Here is a 17,450-nt window from a genome sequence, read left to right on the forward strand (position 1 = left end):
TGACCTTACAAACACGCAAACACACAAATGCAGACAGAGCAGAGGTAGAGACGTAGAGAGCGAGCGGAAGAGAGGGCCATAAAATGCCCGTTAGCCATTCAAAAGGAAACCCAAAAATAAACAACGAGTTTTCCGGGTAAATTGCGAAAGCGTTTTAGAAACACAGGCAGAGAGACAGTTAAAGTCAGACAATGACTGGTCCAAGGTCAAGTCTCATATGGAAATCCATGCCAAAGGGTTAACTAGTCAACGATGACCCTCCCCCCCCCTCCCATCACGAGTGGAAGGCGAATGTAAAATGAACTTTTTTGGGAAAACTCAAACGATTGAAAAATTGTACAATATTTCGCCTTGGCTGCACTTGAGTTCAATTTGAAGAGAGTGTTTTTTCGATGGGGGATTGCTACGAGCTCTGATTTCCGATTTCTAGCCTTCAATTTATTAACCTCAATATCAATTGTAGCGCATAAATCACGATCAAAGTAAATACAAGAGCTCTTGCATATTCAAAAAAAAAAATAAATAAAAACGAAAGAAAAGAAACCAAAATCAAAGGAAGCTAAAAATACAGACCTTTGGGAAGTGGACAGTGGAGATACCCTTGAGCCAGGACTTTTATATGAAAATGGTTAGAATTTTCTTTACAGAAATAAATGTACATAAAAAGTGACTTAAAGATGGTTTTCCGAAGCGAACCACAAACTTTCTCATAGTCGCTATGGAAAGGGTATTTCAAACGAAACGAATTCATTTGGAGCAAAAAAGGATGTAAAAAGGATTGCGCCTCGGCAGTGATTTTCAATTTAAAAAATTGTACGCAAAAGCGCCACAAATCAAAGGAATTGACTTTGGCCCTGGAATGGTTTTACAGCGTTTGTACGGGGGAGAGGGGGAGGTAGAGGTGGAGTGGGCTGGTGCCCCATCACTACAATAAATTTCAATCTACTCGTAAAAACTTAACTAAAGGCACGCACACACACACAAACACACACAGAGAGAGAGAGAGGGAGAGAGCGCTAGCAGCAGCTTCTGTTCTGTTCTGTTCTGCTCTGCTCTGAACGTAACGGAACTTCTCTTCTTTTGCTGTTAAGTAAGTGTGCGGGCAGGCGGGCGGGCAGGCCGAATGCAAAGCGAGTGTAAAACGCCACCACGCCCCCTAAAACCAATACACGCCACAATAAATCTCAATTGAAAATGCTTTTTACAGCAAAAGTCAGTCAAAGCGACAGAGAGAGAGAGAGAGACTCAGAGAGTGTGCACCAGAAGTGAGCAGGAGAGCGGAAGAGAGGGCTTCAGCTTCAGCTTCGATGGATCTGCAAGCAAATTCGAATGCAAAAGAAATCAATGGCAAATGCCGTTTCACTTTGAGCAATTGAAGGGAATTTATAATTAATAAATGCCCCCAAGAAGAGCCACAGGGGCAGAGCGACAGGGAGAGAGAGAGAGAGAGAGTCAGAGAACAAGTGCTGATTAGTGCAATGACAAAGCAATCAAAACACTTTAGCCCAACGTGGCAATTAAAATTCACAAAAGCCCAAAGCCTTTGCCCACCCGGAGTGAGGACTCCACCAACATTGGAGTGTGTGTGTGTGTGTGTGTGCGTGTGTTTGGCGCCCTCTATTGACCACAAGCGGCAACTTCTGTTTGATTGCTGCCAAAAGGGAAATCAAAGAGAACCAAGGAGAATGGCAGAGGCCTCAGGCTTCAAGAAGTGTTTGCCCTGGCAGATGCCCTTTCAGATCGTCAATATTTATATGGGATATTGGATCTTGGACTATGATAGAGCTAGAATTACCAGGGATCGTAAGAATTATAGTTTTTATAATATAAATTATGAATTGGAAAATTAATTTCGTATTTTTATCATTCAAATCAGATATAGTCCTCTATACACTCTTTTATTTATTTGATCATCTCTGATAAAGACAAGGTAAGAAATTGTCTTTTGATTATCTGGAATCCTTCCCTGCAATGGAAACTTCATACCCAGTGCAAGGGTATGTAAAGCGAGAGAGTGAGAGAGAGAGAGAGCCACCAAAAGCCATTCTGTTGGTTGTGCGTTTCGGTGTGTGTGTGGAGCAATCACACCAAATAAATCATTCACTGCATTTGCACATTTGGGACAGAAGCAGGAGGACTCTGGACAGAAGATGAGACAGTGGAAGCAGTGGGCCTCTGGACAGAGCGAGGGAGAGAGAGAGAGATACGGAAAGCAGGAGTCAGGAGAGCAGTTGTCAGGAGCGTGAATCCGGGATAGCGTTGGAGAGGAAGTTGCCAATTCCGGAGAAGTTGCGAATTATTCATGTGGTTGCGGCTAAGAGAGCAGCACGGGGTATCCCATCCACCATCGAGACGAGGCGGCTTATCTGTCATCAACCGCACAGTTTAGTGGCAAAGGAAATTACTTTCGATCTCCGAGCGCCAAAATGGCCGACGGAAGTTGGTCGAGATGAATGGATTTTCGGGCATGGTTGAGCCCCAATGGATGGACGGATGGATGGATGGATGGATGGATGGATGGTTGGATGGCCGACTGAATGAATGGATAGATTAACGTGCCGCCGCATATTGAAGGTGTAGGAAATGTGCTGCCCAAAACCATTGCGCATAATTTCATCAATGGAAAATGCAAGTAGTCGACTATGTGATGCCCACTAATGGAGCTAAGAACAGAACCCTATACTTCTTCAAAGATCCATCTACAAATGGCACATTTTCCCCAGTAAAACTCCATTTTCCTGGTGACAAATTCTATTACCTTCCTCTACAATTCAATTGAAATGAGTTTTTGCAAATGCAATTAACAGAAATTTGTTTTGGTTTATTGTTTTGTGAGGCCGAGGGCTAATAATGAGGCTTGAAATTGCTCGAAAATGGTATAGAAAATGTGAGAATACGGAATTGAGACGGCCTAAGACGGCTGTGACGAATCCACTGGACAGTGGAATAATGCGAGAATTCCCACAGAGAAACAGACACAGAGAAACAGAGAGAAACTAAAGCGTGTTAAATCTCAGAGTCCCTCAATGGCCTCGGTCTCTGGTCGCCGTCGCCTCTATTCAATGTGGCTGTCCGTCCGTCTGGCTGGCTGTGCTCTCTGTCTGGCAGCTGTGAAAATCCAATTTTCCGTACGCCTAAGCGGATGTAGACGTAGTCCTCTGGCAGGGTCAGGACCAGGGCCATTCAGAAAAGAAAACCAAAGAACACACACACACGCACACACACATGTGCATTCAGAGAGAGAGGGAGAGGGAGAGGGAGAGCCGTGAGAGACATGGCGCTGGCATTTAAGTGACATTAGCGGTTGACATGTCTCCTCGTCCTGTGACTGCGGTTGGTCCCACGAGAAAGGACCGCAGGATGCAGGACCTGCATCCCGGCACTGGATAAGGTTCAGGCGCTTTAGAAATTACTTTCTGTTTAGACAATATTATGGATCGTTTAATGCCATTTTGACAAATTGTTTACCCACTCCCCCTCTCTCCCCCTCCCTCCATCTCTCTAATCAATTGAGAAACCTAAAGAAAGAAAGAAAGAAAGAAAGAAAACTGTCGCCGAGGTTCAATCAACTTTCATCCATCCATCCATCCACCCCTACCCCTCTCTCATGTCTGTCACTCATCACAAAATCAGCACAAAAAGGAAACTTTTTCTATTCCGAAAATTGGCCAGAAACGGAACGGAAAATGTGCTGCAACACGCCATGTGCTCCTCTAAACAAGGGACTGCAGGGTGGCGCAACGAAAGGTGGTGCATGGGGGCACGATGGGGGGGGGGGGGGGACACAACTACCGGTTAAACTACCATATTTTTTGATCAAATTTTCCGTATTCCATTTATGCATTTTTCATTGAAAATCATGCATAGCTGCAGGAGGGGGCTAGATAGGGGGAGGGGGGGGAGACCGCACTGTCAGCCCCCCATCAGAACTTGTCAATTTTCCATATAGTTAAGCAATTTTCTGCAGTCATGATACGAGGACGAGTAGAAGTAGAAGTAGGAGTTCAAAGAGTCCTGGATAGTGTTCAAGTAGCCAGACATCAAGCTGATTTGGCATGCGATTTATGGGAATTTGATTAAATATTCTTCCAAAGAGAGAGAGAGAGAGAGGGAGAGGGTGAAAAAGTAATGGAATCTATGGATATCGAACGTTATAGTTTAAGAAAGTTTAGGCACTGTATATGAAAATAAATAATACATAGGAAGTAAGCAAATCCTATAATACTACTTAGAAATACACCAACAAAATAATAGAAAAATATGAGTAGGACTTTAATGGATTTTAATTGTAATATATTTCATATTTAAGGTAAATATATTTTTATATTTAGACTAAATATATTTCCTACAATTTAAATATATATTATATTAATTTATAAGTGTTTTATGTCTATAAAAATAATATTAGAAATAAATTTCAAATAAAGTGAATTATATTTTATTTCTTTATGTTTTAATTTAATTGAAAGGGGGTAACTTTTCTCTGAGTGCACGAATATATTGCTACGAACAACTGCCGAAAATCCCTCCCCGATTGTACACCCTCCACCGTCTTTCAGATCTTTCAGGTAACCCTACGCTGATTTACGATATCTTTATTCATATTTTGACAAGGAAAAGAAAGCCAACCAAAATGCCGACAATTGACGCCCTTAATCTTAATCTAAGCGTCAGTCAGAGGCCACAAAAGAAGGGGGCAGGGCAACCTCTCGATCGGTGATCAACGGCAGACAGACCCCCCGATGGAGGGGCCTGGCGGAGGGGCATGGCGACAACAACAGCACACAATATGCGATTGTAGGCTACACAATCCACCAGAGTCGAGTCGAGAAGCAGCCGTGCAAACAGCAGTAAGCAAACTCAAATAAATCGCTGGAAAAAATCATAGGAAAAAATGCGCCATAAAACACAGGAAGGGAAAGAAAACTGAAACTGAAATCGAAATCGAGACTCAAACTGAAACAGAAACAGAAATAAAGAAACGCGTTGACAGTTTTAGGCAAGCTGTCGATCAAAAAAAAAAAAAAAAAACTAAATGTAAAGGTAAAGAGAGACCCCAGACGACAAATCCAATTGCAGTGCAGTTCCGTCTCATAGTTTCACACCTTGCGAGGGGTATGCGAGAGGGGTGGGAGGGGGTTAGGACGGTTGTAAAATGTGCGGCACAATCAGTGCTTGAAATCTAGAAAAATCAACAATGGGAATCGAACCTCAAACTTCCACTACACCGTGGAGTGGGGACTGAGTGGCAGGGCCCCGTGTTTATCAGGGAGTAGAGGCACACACACATTACATATGTACATATGTATGTATATACAAATAAATAAAGAAAATATACTATATATGTACATGATGGCAGGCAGGGAAGCAGAGAGCCATGAACGAATTGCTGCACAATATTTACGCAGGATAAACCAATGGTTATTGGAGTGGATATTGGTTCTAGATAACTCCACACAACTGTTCTCTGCTCGAAGATCTCTAGTTAACTCTTCTGGGGGTAGACCTCGATGGTGGTTAAATATGGACTGAAAGAGGTAATATTTATACACTCAAAAAAAAAAAAAGAAAAAAAATATTTTGTTATAATTATTTAAAATTTATATGTATACATATTTTAATTATTTAAAATATAATATTATATTTTATACAAATTATTAAAAAATTTTTTATTTTTATTTTAATTAATTTTAAATTACTGCTTTGGTATATGCAGGGAACGATTTATCAGATTTGGTAATTTAAATATTAAAACATTAATCTTAGTATAAAAAAACTTAAGGAAAATAGAAAATATATTAAATATATTTAATCCGATTGTTATAAATGTTTAGTTTTAAGATGAAAAATTCAAGATTTAAGAACAAACCCCACAATTACAGGCTTTGAGAAGAGCTAGAGATAGTTGAAGGTAGAGAAATGGTCCCCGTCCCGGGCATTCCTACAGTATTCTGTCTGTCCCCAGCTGCAGATGGATCCCCTTCACATACACAAATACTTACATACATATGTATGTATTTATGACAAAGCAATCAACAGACTTGGTTTTCCCTGGAAGCTCTTAAGGCTTTGGGGGAAAAAAAAATATAGATATCATACACCCTGCTATGGTGCCCGTGCCAGAAAACTGCATTGATATGTAATTCAATAGCAAGACTAATAAACTGCAATCGCAATCGCCATAAGGTATTCTCCTACTGTTTGGAGGGGGTGGATGGGGGGAGGGGGACCACCCCAGGTGTGCGTGCGCCAAACGAAGGTAAACACCTTCGATCCACAATCTTTGTTTCTTGGCCATCCACGCACATAAATCAAAGCAACAGCAGCAACCATCGATAGATAGATATGCCAACAGAAGGCACAGGGCAGAAGTTGCAGCAAACAACAGTTATCTGTGGCTGTGGCTGTGGCTGCAACAGACAGACAGACCGTTTTGGTGGCATGAGTAATCGCTGTTAAAGATTCAGGTTCGGGAGTGGTTCTAGAAATGAATTTTAAATATTTTATCAATGCTTATTCGTGACTAAAGTCTGTGGTCCCCCCCCCCTCCCCCGCCCTGTTCTCGTTCTTATTCTCAAATCAAATGGAAGTCAAGTCAAGACAGATCCCAAAGAAATACTTACCCCAACTGTGGGGCGACACATAACTATATGTGAGTCACGTACACAGAGTGGAGCATGTAAATGACTTGGGTGACAAACAGCGACTCTATAGAGTCGGTGGGGCAGTCAGAGACCTTGTCACATTGTCTCAACAGGCCAGCAGAAGAGAATTACAGCCAGAGAGAAGGTCTCCGTCTCGGTCTCCGTCTCCGTCTCGGTCTCCGTCTCTTTGCTCATTCGTGACACGCGCCAAGACACAAATTTTTCTGTTCGATTTATGCAATTGAGGAAATAAGTTCGACGACTGGATAGAAGATTGCTTTCGGGCTTGTGGTTTAGTCTTGAGGAAATTGGGTAGGGGATTCAGATGGAAGGGGCCGGGGGGGGGCAGACCAATAAACGTTTTGCGGTAAATGCGAAATTAATAATTAAGCAGATTCCGGGTTATTTATGGGCAATGTCAATTGGTTTCCTTACGAAGTGTGATTACGATTTGCCGAAAGGCGAAAGCAGAATAAAGACGGAACTAGTGGAAACGTTGGGAGATGGAGGCACGCAGGCTGCGACACTTAGATACACAGTAAATCCCTCAGTTTCTGGGATAGGGATAGTTTCTTCACCGATCCTTAAGGTCTCTTCCAAAAACAAACTAATTTCACACGAAATGTATCAATCCCCCTGCCACGACGACGACTCTCTTTCTCCCACTCCAGCCAGGGCACTCTCCCTAGTTGGTTTGTGACCCAATGTGGCCCTTCTTCATTTCATTTCATTTGGGATCCGATCCCACACACATTGAGGAATTTATGTGCCACATGACTGTCTCATAATTTCAATATTCATTCCTGTGTTGTATCTGTTTTCATTCGTTTTTTTCCCCATTTTTTATCAGCCGCAAAGCTGCGATGCTGAGAGCAGCGAAAAAACGTTTACCAGATGTGGGCAATGTCCCCGCAGAATGCTCATGTTCGTGGCGGAGGAGTCGGCGGAGGCGGGGGAGGAGAGGCATTGAAGTAACTTGAGAGCACACTCTTTTTGGTGGAACGACTCTGCTGTCCAGGCATTTATTTCATTAGCACAGACAGATTGGGGACCAGGATAAGGAGGGAGCAAACCCGGAGAACCGAGAAAAATCAAGAACAAGACGATGCCTGAACAACGATAAAACCGCGCAACATGCAACGCCACGCCAGGCAGTTCTTTCCACAAACAACCTTAACCCTCGACTCCAATGCCACAGTCAGAGCAACAGCCACAGATCCCGGCTATAGCTGCGACCGCTGGGTGACAGAGCGTTTGTAATTTATTTAACTGCAGTTTTTTGTGTGTCTGGATTCGATTTCGATATCCGTGGAGTGGAGTGGAGGGGAGTGGAGTGGAGTGGAGGGAGATATCCCACAGAATTTGTATACGCACACGACAGATTAATGCGACCCCCTCTCCCTCTCCGTCGCCCTCTCAAGAGTGATGCCAAAGATATGCCTGGAGGAGAGATGCTGCTGGTACCATGTCTCATGTTCTCATTCTCGGGAGACACTGTGTTGCAGGTAAAGATGCCACTCGATAAGACTGCTGCTCGTTGCATGTATCCTTTGGTGCGTGTGTGTGTTTGTGTGTGTGGCACAGGCACAGGCGCAGGCGGGGCAAATATAAATATTTATGTGGAAAACAGCAGGCGTTTTGTCAAAATATTTGTGTAAGACGGGTAGGAGGACCCACAAACAGGCAGGAACCACAAAACCGATTTCTGGTTCCAGCCGATTCTGTTTGTCTTTATCGATGGCTGCTTCGTCCGAGATTAGAGATTGAGTTGTTCAGTCGGGGAAAGGATTCTCCGGATGTCCCAGGTGCCGGCCTGTAGCTCCCTTTGTTTGTTGTGAAAAATTGCTGGCCTAAGCCTTTGGCAGAGACCTGTCAGTGCCATTCCATTCCCACCGTTCCACAGCCCAAAAACCAACTCAAGAAATGCCGTTTTCCAGCACTGCACTCGCTCTTCCAGTGTGTCTTAGCAATCAAAGACAGGCACGTGTACATCTACCATCATTATCCCTCCCCAAAAAGTATGCCCTTCTCTCTCCCCCATTCTCTGCTTTTCTTTTTGGAACTTTTTGTCCCCTTTTTTTCCTTGCGGTCGACTTGCCGCATTATCCTATTTTATTTACTGCTAATGTTGCGCTTTTGACGTCTAAATCGCATTTGGCTGTGATTTTTTGCTCGTTTTTCTCTAGTTTTTTTTTTCCAAGAGCAGCATAAAACACATCATTAATTTAATACGAAGCCCGAGGACGAACAGGACACAGCACACACACACACACACAGCACACACACACACATACAGTCTAGCATTAGCAAAGAAAGGAAAAGTCGAAGAGGGGACTTAAGTAGCAACAGAAAACAGCAAAGAACAAAAATTAATTTAGCTTAATTCGTCCACGAAACTTCAGATACTTGGGATACTCGAGTGCCGCCTGAACGCTGTACGTGTGTGTGTGTGTGTTTTTCTGGTTGAGTCCTTAAGGGCTCTGCCCTGCCCTGAATCCTTTAATCCCATCGCCTGCCAGTTTAATTATGTAGTTTATTAGGCGGAAATGAAAAAGCGAAAGCCAAAAGCGGAAACGGAAACCAAGCGACGACCAGAGCTCAGGGTCTTACGAGAGTCCATGCACGAGGAGTCACGCTTTCCCCCGGAATCATTTAACGCCACTTTGCATAGAGCGACAGAGAGAGAGAGAGAGAGAGAGAGAGAGGGGGGGGGGGGGGGGGGGGGGGGAAGGTTAAAGATTTGTCTTACCGTCTTTACTGCTGGGTCTGCGCCTGCACTCAATAAACCAGTCAGAAGTCAAGCGACTGCCAGGCGCCTGCAAACAGAAACAAAGGAGTAAGAAATTAGCTTAAAAATGGCAAGAAATCAGAGAACAAAAGACAGTGTTTCAGATTCAAGTAATCTATCAAAAAGAATCCCACAAATCCCTTCCCATAGAGCTTATTTTCAAGTAAAAACCATCGTATAATGCACTGCTTTAATGCTAGATTCAATAGGTTTAAAAGCCAGGTGTTCAAACAGCCGAACGGTCATTGTTTTGGCTCACTTTTGGCTTTAATAATCATCCGATTGCAACTTTCTTGCAAAAATATTTCTTTGGAGTACACCCTTTCAAATAAATAAGAAAAGGCTAAGGGTTAAAGGGCTAAAAGAGCTAAAAGGCTACGTTCCGTTTCGTCTTGCCTTTATTTTTGTTGTTTCAAGGCTGAGTGCCCTGTGCTTTTGGTATTCCGTATTCTTGGGCTAGGTCCATTCAATGGCTGGAGAGTGGATGGTCGGTTCTGCCAATTTTCCCCCGACTCTGGGCACAGGGAATTTTCGTAAATTGCCCCACAATCAGCATAAATTTTGTCAGCTAGCCCAAATTAGCCTTCCCCCAACTACCACCCCACAGACTGCTCCTCCTTCTCTGCGCTGCCTGCTGCCTGCCTCCGAGCCTTCGTATTGAAAGGCACAAATTTGTGCTAATGAGTTTTGAAAAAGGGGATTTGTAGGTGGCCCTGTGTGTGCTTAATGCTTCTTCGGCCAGCTCCAGCTCTAGCTCCAGCTTCTCGCCTGGCCGACTAAGCGGGTCACTCTCCAAAAGGCCACCTTCGACCTCTCCATCCGATACAGAACCCCCCCAAGTTAGTCACGTGTGTCGAGACTCGACTCGTAATTGAGTTAAACTTTTCTAGGCCAGGCCCGAAAGGCTTCGACGTGTGCTCGGCAGGGGCAAGGGAGGTGGCCAGGTCGATGGGTGAAAACTCTATGGAAAGTTTTTAAAGCTCTCTCTCTCTCTCTCTATCTCCCTCCACCTCCTCCTCTCTGGCACGCACACACACAAAAGTGTTTGCCCATATCGAACCCATATCGAAACGTGCCATAGAATTCATCTAACAAATGCTCGCACACATCGGACCAAAGGCTCTCCACGCGAATGGGTATTGGCCGTTTATGCGGCACGAAAAATCATGATCACAAAAGATGGATAGTTCTTATTTGGTTCGATTATCTGTCCAGGTTTCTAGGTTAGAGGTCCTCTTAGATCATCCTGTTGGGCAGGTCGACGACTGGTTGTATTCTGGCCAGGCTGGTTCTCGCAAGACGAGAAAAAGGTTCCATTTAGTTCACCCAAACTTTATAGAGAAGTTTTCCAAGCTTAAGGGCTTTAATTTTATAGAGCCACAAAGCGAAAGTGCTCCAGGCATTCAGCTTTCTCTTCTAAAAACCTTCGTTTACCTCTTATTTCCATAAAATACATAATCCTGATATTCGAAAGGCATAAACCTCCCTGCCAGGCGATTTCATTTTGGTGTGTGTATTTTTTGTGATTTTTAGATTGGTAATCCAAATATGGCAAGTGCCATGGCCAGTCGGTCTGGAGTGCCAAAGCACTAGACACCCGCACACAATGGAAAGTGCATTTACATTTCGGTGGGGGATGGGGAGCAGCGGGCAGCCATCCAGCAGCTATCCACCAGGCATGCAGGCAGGCATGCAGGCAGGCAGGCGCACTTCAAATGTTATTGAAATATTTATAAGTTAGACTGGGAACCGAGAGGTCGGAGAGACCGACCTCAACACTTACAGCAATCAAATGCACACAATAAAACATTTTCAATAACTCTTTCGTTGGCTGACTGCGACGGAGGCCATTAAGGATTGAACGCCCAACGAAAGAGCCGCCCCAAAACCCCTAACCAGAGCCAAACGGCAGCAAACAGTTTTTGAGGGGCACATGCTGCGATTTTCCGTACTGCAGGAGTTCGTTCTGTACTGCAAGTGTCCCACTGTGCCCAAAGCCCGCCCAATGCGTTTGGTTTTTTCTTATTTTGGATGCAATGTGTACAGCATAGGTGCATACACAGAGAGAAGTGGAAGAGCAGTCTTCCGCCAGCAGACTTCGGCGTCAGCTACTCGTCGACAGAGCTTCCAGCGAGTGCATCACGTTCGCAGCTTCAGTTGAAGAAGGTTTTTCCAGGGGTTTCGGGATGTCTTCTTTTCCCAGTCTTCGGCTTCTGGAGCTTGCTTGTGCTTCAGGTGCCGCCGATTTTCGTCAGCTGGTTTCGGCAACTACTCGCTAGTCTGGCAGCTGGTGCATTGACCAACAGCGAGTCGGTCTAGTCTTCCCGCCAGGAGTCAACTCGCCAAACGAATCTCTAATGCTCGTAGATGTGTATTGGAATAGTTTTCTTTGAGTGTAGCCGAGAGTAGAGGCAAACCCAGAGCTGCCTGCTCTTCAAGTGGCTATCAATCGTTAACCTTGCCGTTTCGGGTTTAGGTTTTTCTTTGCTTCATTTTTTGTGTGTGTGGCTTCGGGTTCTCCTACCAACTGTTGATGGAATTATTTGCAGTTGGAAAATAGAGGGAAAAATCAGATCAGATTCTTTTCGGGGATTTATATTTTTAGTTTGCCCAACGCCTCGCAGACAGACACAGGCACAAAAGTGTTTTCGAGAGAGCGCAGAGCTGCTGCCCCCATATGAATATAGACGAGCGTTTGATTGCTTTGGAAACGTGCAACTTTTCCCAGTCTCTGGCCACATCCTCCGCCTATCTTTGTATCTGTATCTCTCTTTGGTAAATTACTAACGAGTTTCCCCGCTTGGTGGGTGGGAGGTGGAGGAGGAGGGTGATGGGTCGGTCTGTGGGCGTTTGGGGTGCTCTGCGAAAAGAAAAAAATGAAATGAAATGCAAGTCACGTACTGGGAGATGGATAGAGGGGCCTGGTCGAGGGGGTAGAGCGCGACATCAGCAAGGACATTGTCAAACACAAAGCTCGCCGACGCCGAGGCCGCCACTGGCTCATGTCCTAGGTCCTGCCTGCCTGCCTTCGTTCCTTCGTCACTCAACGCCTGTGTGTTGTCTGTCAACAACCCGTACCCCAGTCCCATCATACCCCCCTCTCTCCCTCCCCAAAATTCCTCCCCCCCACGACAAAAAACGCAAATTGCGCAAATCCTTTTAAAGGAAAATGCAAAGCAAATGCCGCCATCGCGCTGCCATCTACGCGCTTCTTACACTCCTTGACACTCCCCCCTTCCCCGCCCTTCACTGAAGCACCCAACCCTCTTTGGACCATGTTTAAATACGCAAACAGCCGACAGAAGCTACGTGCTTGGAAAATAATTTAAAAGCTCAAAAGGTGAGCAAAAGCAATGCACATAGGCACGTCCTACGTCCTGCGTCCTGCGTCCTACGTCCTGCGTCCGACGTCCTGCCAACACACAACAAAGGCTGTGGGATATTGTTTATGTCAGAGATTGATAGACAATGGGCATACCCTGGAGGGCAGGCAAGTCCGGATGGGAGGCGCCTTCCAGCTCCTCAGATTCCGGACATTCCACAAATGTTTTCTCGGGTCATGCCCCCAAGGGGATTGATTGGACGCTGGGCATACCCTGTACACCAAATGAGAGCCGGTAGAGATGATAAAGAAACAATTCCAGAAGGGAAACTCTTGCCCCCAAAAGCATTATATTTATTACAGGGTACGCCCTGTCCCCCTTCCCCCACAAAATGGCCTCCAGGCCCCTCCAGACTCCAACTCGAAAGCCAGCTTTTGCTTTCTTTTCCGCAGCCGAAGTTTTTTTTTCTTTTTCCTTGCCACAGTCGCAGTTTTTCTTTTCTTTTCTTTCCAGCTCGTGTGTTTGTTTTAAAAATTTATGAAAATTTGTTTTTCCCCAAAGGAAGTGCCGGCAAAACATCAAAAGGCACCAACTGCAACTCGTGAGGAGAGCGGAGAGGCTCTTGGGGCAGCTCTGGAAGTTGAAGGAGCCTGGATAACGGGCTGCGGAGGGGAGTGGAGGAGCAATCCGGTGGAGCAATCATCTGGGCAATTTGCATTTTCAATTTGCAACAACAAACAAGGAAGGAAACCACACAAAACGCCGCCTTAAATGCGACCTAACGAAGCAATAATCAATTATCAATAAATTTTACTCCCCCCCCCACCAGCCCTGCCCCCCCCCCCCAAAAACCGAAAGGAATCATCGCCCAGGGAAAGCGGGCGGCGCGTGCTGATTAGGAATGTGGCTTGGAGGGGGCGGAAGGGCGGCTCCTTGTCTCTGACTTTTATCTGCGATGCCGAACTGAGAGTCGAAAACATCTTCGATGGGTCTGTCGAATGGGGAATACGTAAATTTGCCAGACAGCCAGCCAAGCAGGTCCTTGGGATTGGCCGTGTGGTCTGGTCCAGGACTTCCTTGGAGTCTCACGGCCTCACCTTTCCGCACTTTAATGACATTTTAAGCACACAGAAACACATACCACATGGAAGGTGGAACCTGGCCACCTGGCAACCTGGCAACGGACTTATAAAACATGTTTATGCGTGCAACAAAATTGTGATTATTATTTTTTAGGGGAAAGTGTGTCAAAAAAGTTGTTAAAAACTGAAAATGTTATATATATATATATTTATATTTTTATAATATTTTTAAATCTGCTCATTTTCCAGTATAATTTACAATATTTGTTTGGGAATCTTCTGAGTTTGGATTTAAAAACTGGGTATAAGATACCATTCGATTGGCAAACATTTGGAAAAGTTCTAACCATTTCCCAAAAGAGGCACTGAAATTAAACGAAACCTATCTGCGATCAGGTTCTGCGCTGTTCATGATTTATGAGCGCGCATAAACGCGCGAGTACGCAAATGCAGATGACGACAGATAACGACATCGAGACACCTTAACACCTTGTCGCGCAAAAAACAGCGAAGGAGCACGAGAGAGAGAGAGAGGACAAGAGAGGTGGCAGAGCAGTAGAACTGTGAAGAGGTGGCAGCGAGGCAGGGAGAGTGGTAGAGTGGGTGGCGCGGCCCTTCAGCAGATATTCCGCCTTCATCTCCTGTTATTGGTATCCCTGTGCATATCCTGTGTGCGCCTTTACCCGTTTTATCCTTGACTGCATTTTGGCGGCACTTGCTTTCTGTTATCCCCTCCCTCCCCGCCCCCTCAGATTGTCCCGCACTGGTCCTTCGCTTGGCTCTTTTGCAAATTACTTTGCAAAAATGAAGAGACAGCCGCCCCTGCACCTGCAACATTTCCAGGATATGCGCAAGCACTTGGCAGCGTAGGAGACGCAAGAGGAGAGCTAGGAGCCGAGCAGCCGAGGAGCCAAGGAGCCAAGGACCAAGGACCAAGGACTTGCCTGCAAATATCTATCCAGAGAGCCTTGCAGCCGCCTGTCGTCGAGTGTTTGCCATTGCCCGCTGGCATTAGAGAAATGGCGACGTTTGCTGCAGCTTCTTGATATCCTGCGTGGCAGGTAGAGTGCTGCCCGGGTGGATGGTGGGATGGTGGGGTCCTGGGTCCTGCGTCCTGGCTTCATTTCTCAGCTGTCTGCTGGCTGTCTGTTTGCTGCCAGGCAAAAAGTCCGGGCACCATCCACAGGCAAAACAGCAACGTAATCACCTTTTGCAATTAATTTAAGTGGATTTAGTGTGCACGACGCTCGCTCGACGCTGGCTCTCGGGCTTTTGCGTATTTGCCTCCGATCTCTCCCCCCCTGCCCACCCCTCTCTCTCTCTGTCTCGCTCTTTCTGTGTGTGTGTGTGTGTGGCCATATTATCGCCTTGGTTGAAAAATGGCCGACTAAAGGTGTTGATGAGCTGCCGCTGCCGCTGCCGCCGCTGCTGTTCGGCTTTTGGCAAATGACTTTGAAAAGGGGGGCATCCCCCACAGGCAGGGCTTTAGATTAGGACTGTAACAGTTTTAGTGTGTGTGTGTGTCTCTTTCTCTGTGTGTGTGTGTGTCTGTGTGGCAAGTTTAAGTTTTTGGCAGGTAACGTGTTTCTAGTAGATTACACAGCCCCAGGAATTTTAATGCATAGCCAAAAACTACTTATTGCCTTGTGGCTGGCGCTCCAGAGATTAATGAATGTTGCAATTTATATTTTTAAAACTATTTTTGTGCAGCCAAAATGTTGTCTGGAAATTACAGGAATCCCGAAAGAGGGGCTGATGCCTGGGAGTGCAAATAATGGAAGTTGGATGGCTTCTATTGATTCTGCAAGCGGGAAACACTCTGATGGAGATTTAGGAAAATACGAAAATATATTCAAAAATAATACATTTCGAAATTTTGTCTTTAGTTAAATTAAATAATAATAAATATCATAATCATAAGATTCTCATCATTTTTTCGATGATATTAATTTTGATGAATTATTTACAAATTATTTTTCAGAGGAAACATATTGGGGAAAAAATACAAAATTAAATTAATTTTCATGTACTCGTTTAAAATGTTTAAAGCTTATAAATAATAAATATCATTAATCATAAGATTCTCATCATTTTTTTCAGAGGAAACATAATGAAAAAAAAATAATACAAACATAAATTAAATAAAAATGTTAAATTAAATAAAAAAATTTAAATAAATAAAAAAATTAAATTAAATTAAAAAATTAAATTTAAAAAAAATCATTTTCAAATTGTGTTATTAGGAAAGTTGGAAGTGGTTTTATTTATTCTGTCAGGGGTAAAGAGATGTCTGCTTCATGGCCTCTTCCTAAAGAAATCCTCAACTGCCTTTGGGAGATGGTCGAGAAGGGCAGACACAGTTCTAGTGGAGTAGATGTACAGTAGATACGTATAAATGTACAGTAGATACAGTAGAAAGAGAACTCAATCTGGATCTTTGTTTTCTTCAAATAAAGTCATTGATAATCCAAATAATTGTTTCTTCATTGAAGAACTCTTTAAACAAACAAAAAAAACCGAATCAAGCCCAAGTTCTCTCTCAATAGAGAAAATCCCTTTCTTTAAAAAAATCCCACGTACAAGAAAAAAAAAAACAAAAAAGTAAAGGCCATCAATCGTTTAAGCCCAAAAGACTCTAATCAATAGAGAAATCTCCAACGACGACGACGACGACGACGACGACGACTCTTTCCATTGAAAGATTAGAGCCCTGGAATGTGGTATTTCAAAGTTCTGTTTATTTACAAAACTCTTTGGATGGCATTTTCCGTGGAAAATGGTATTGTAACAGCGAGTATTTGGTTCGTGTGCTGCTTCCATTTCCATTTCGAATTCGAATTCCAGCTCCGTTTTGTGCCTTTTATGTGCTGTAGAAATTCACATAGTTTATATTGACTGGAAAATAAATACAAATAAATCAACAGAAATTGCTCGACGGTTGCTCATACGACGCGATGTCTCGGGGAAAACTACAGCCACATTTGCTGTTTGCTTTAAATGTTTACACTGCATTTTCACGTCAGCAGCAGCGGAGGCAGCCGTGGCAGCCGTGGCAGCATCTTTCGTGGAAATTCTCAATTGTTGCATGAAGTATGCGGCTCCAATGGTGTGGGTGTCGGGAGTCGTATCCCTCCCCCGTTTTTGAAGAGAGGCCTCTGCCTGTTTGTGTGTGTGTTAATCATTATTTAAATTTTTGATTTGTTCGTGATGTTTTAATGAGCTCCCAAAAGGGGGGGGTTTGGCTGGGCAGGGGTCGATGTTTACCTCATTACGCATGCAGTCGCGTCCCCAAAGATTGCAGCTCAATGCTTGGCTTGGCTTGGGTTGGGTTGGGTTGGGTTGGGGTCTAAACGAAATTAACATAAATTTTTATGAGCTGTTTAATTTTTGTCTTATGCTAAAGTTTCAATAAACAAAAGAACGACTCAGCAGCAGCAACAGCAGCAGCACTAATGAGAGTCTGTTCGTGCCACTTGACGAAGGGGAAAATGCCATTGACCGGGCTGGCTCGGCTCCTTCAATCCATGTGGCTCTAAACTGTTGCCACTTGAGCCACTGGGCCGGGCCCATTGGCCATTCATCAATTTAGCAGGAAGCCAATGCCAATTCAATG

The 17,450-nt window shown here is 44.4% G+C and overlaps 1 protein-coding gene across 1 annotated transcript in view; it reads right to left on the bottom strand.

The window, feature by feature from the left end:
• Positions 1 to 17,450, bottom strand: part of LOC108165425 — a 105,904-nt gene that overhangs the window by 32,183 nt on the left and 56,271 nt on the right. The window contains exon 5 of the mRNA XM_017301463.1: positions 9,394 to 9,460. Within this exon, the coding sequence (XP_017156952.1) occupies positions 9,394 to 9,460 (67 nt within the window). The remainder of the gene's footprint in view (positions 1 to 9,393; positions 9,461 to 17,450) is intronic.

Source organism: Drosophila miranda, chromosome XR (assembly GCF_003369915.1).
Source record: "Drosophila miranda strain MSH22 chromosome XR, D.miranda_PacBio2.1, whole genome shotgun sequence".
Classification (NCBI taxonomy): domain Eukaryota; kingdom Metazoa; phylum Arthropoda; class Insecta; order Diptera; family Drosophilidae; genus Drosophila; species Drosophila miranda.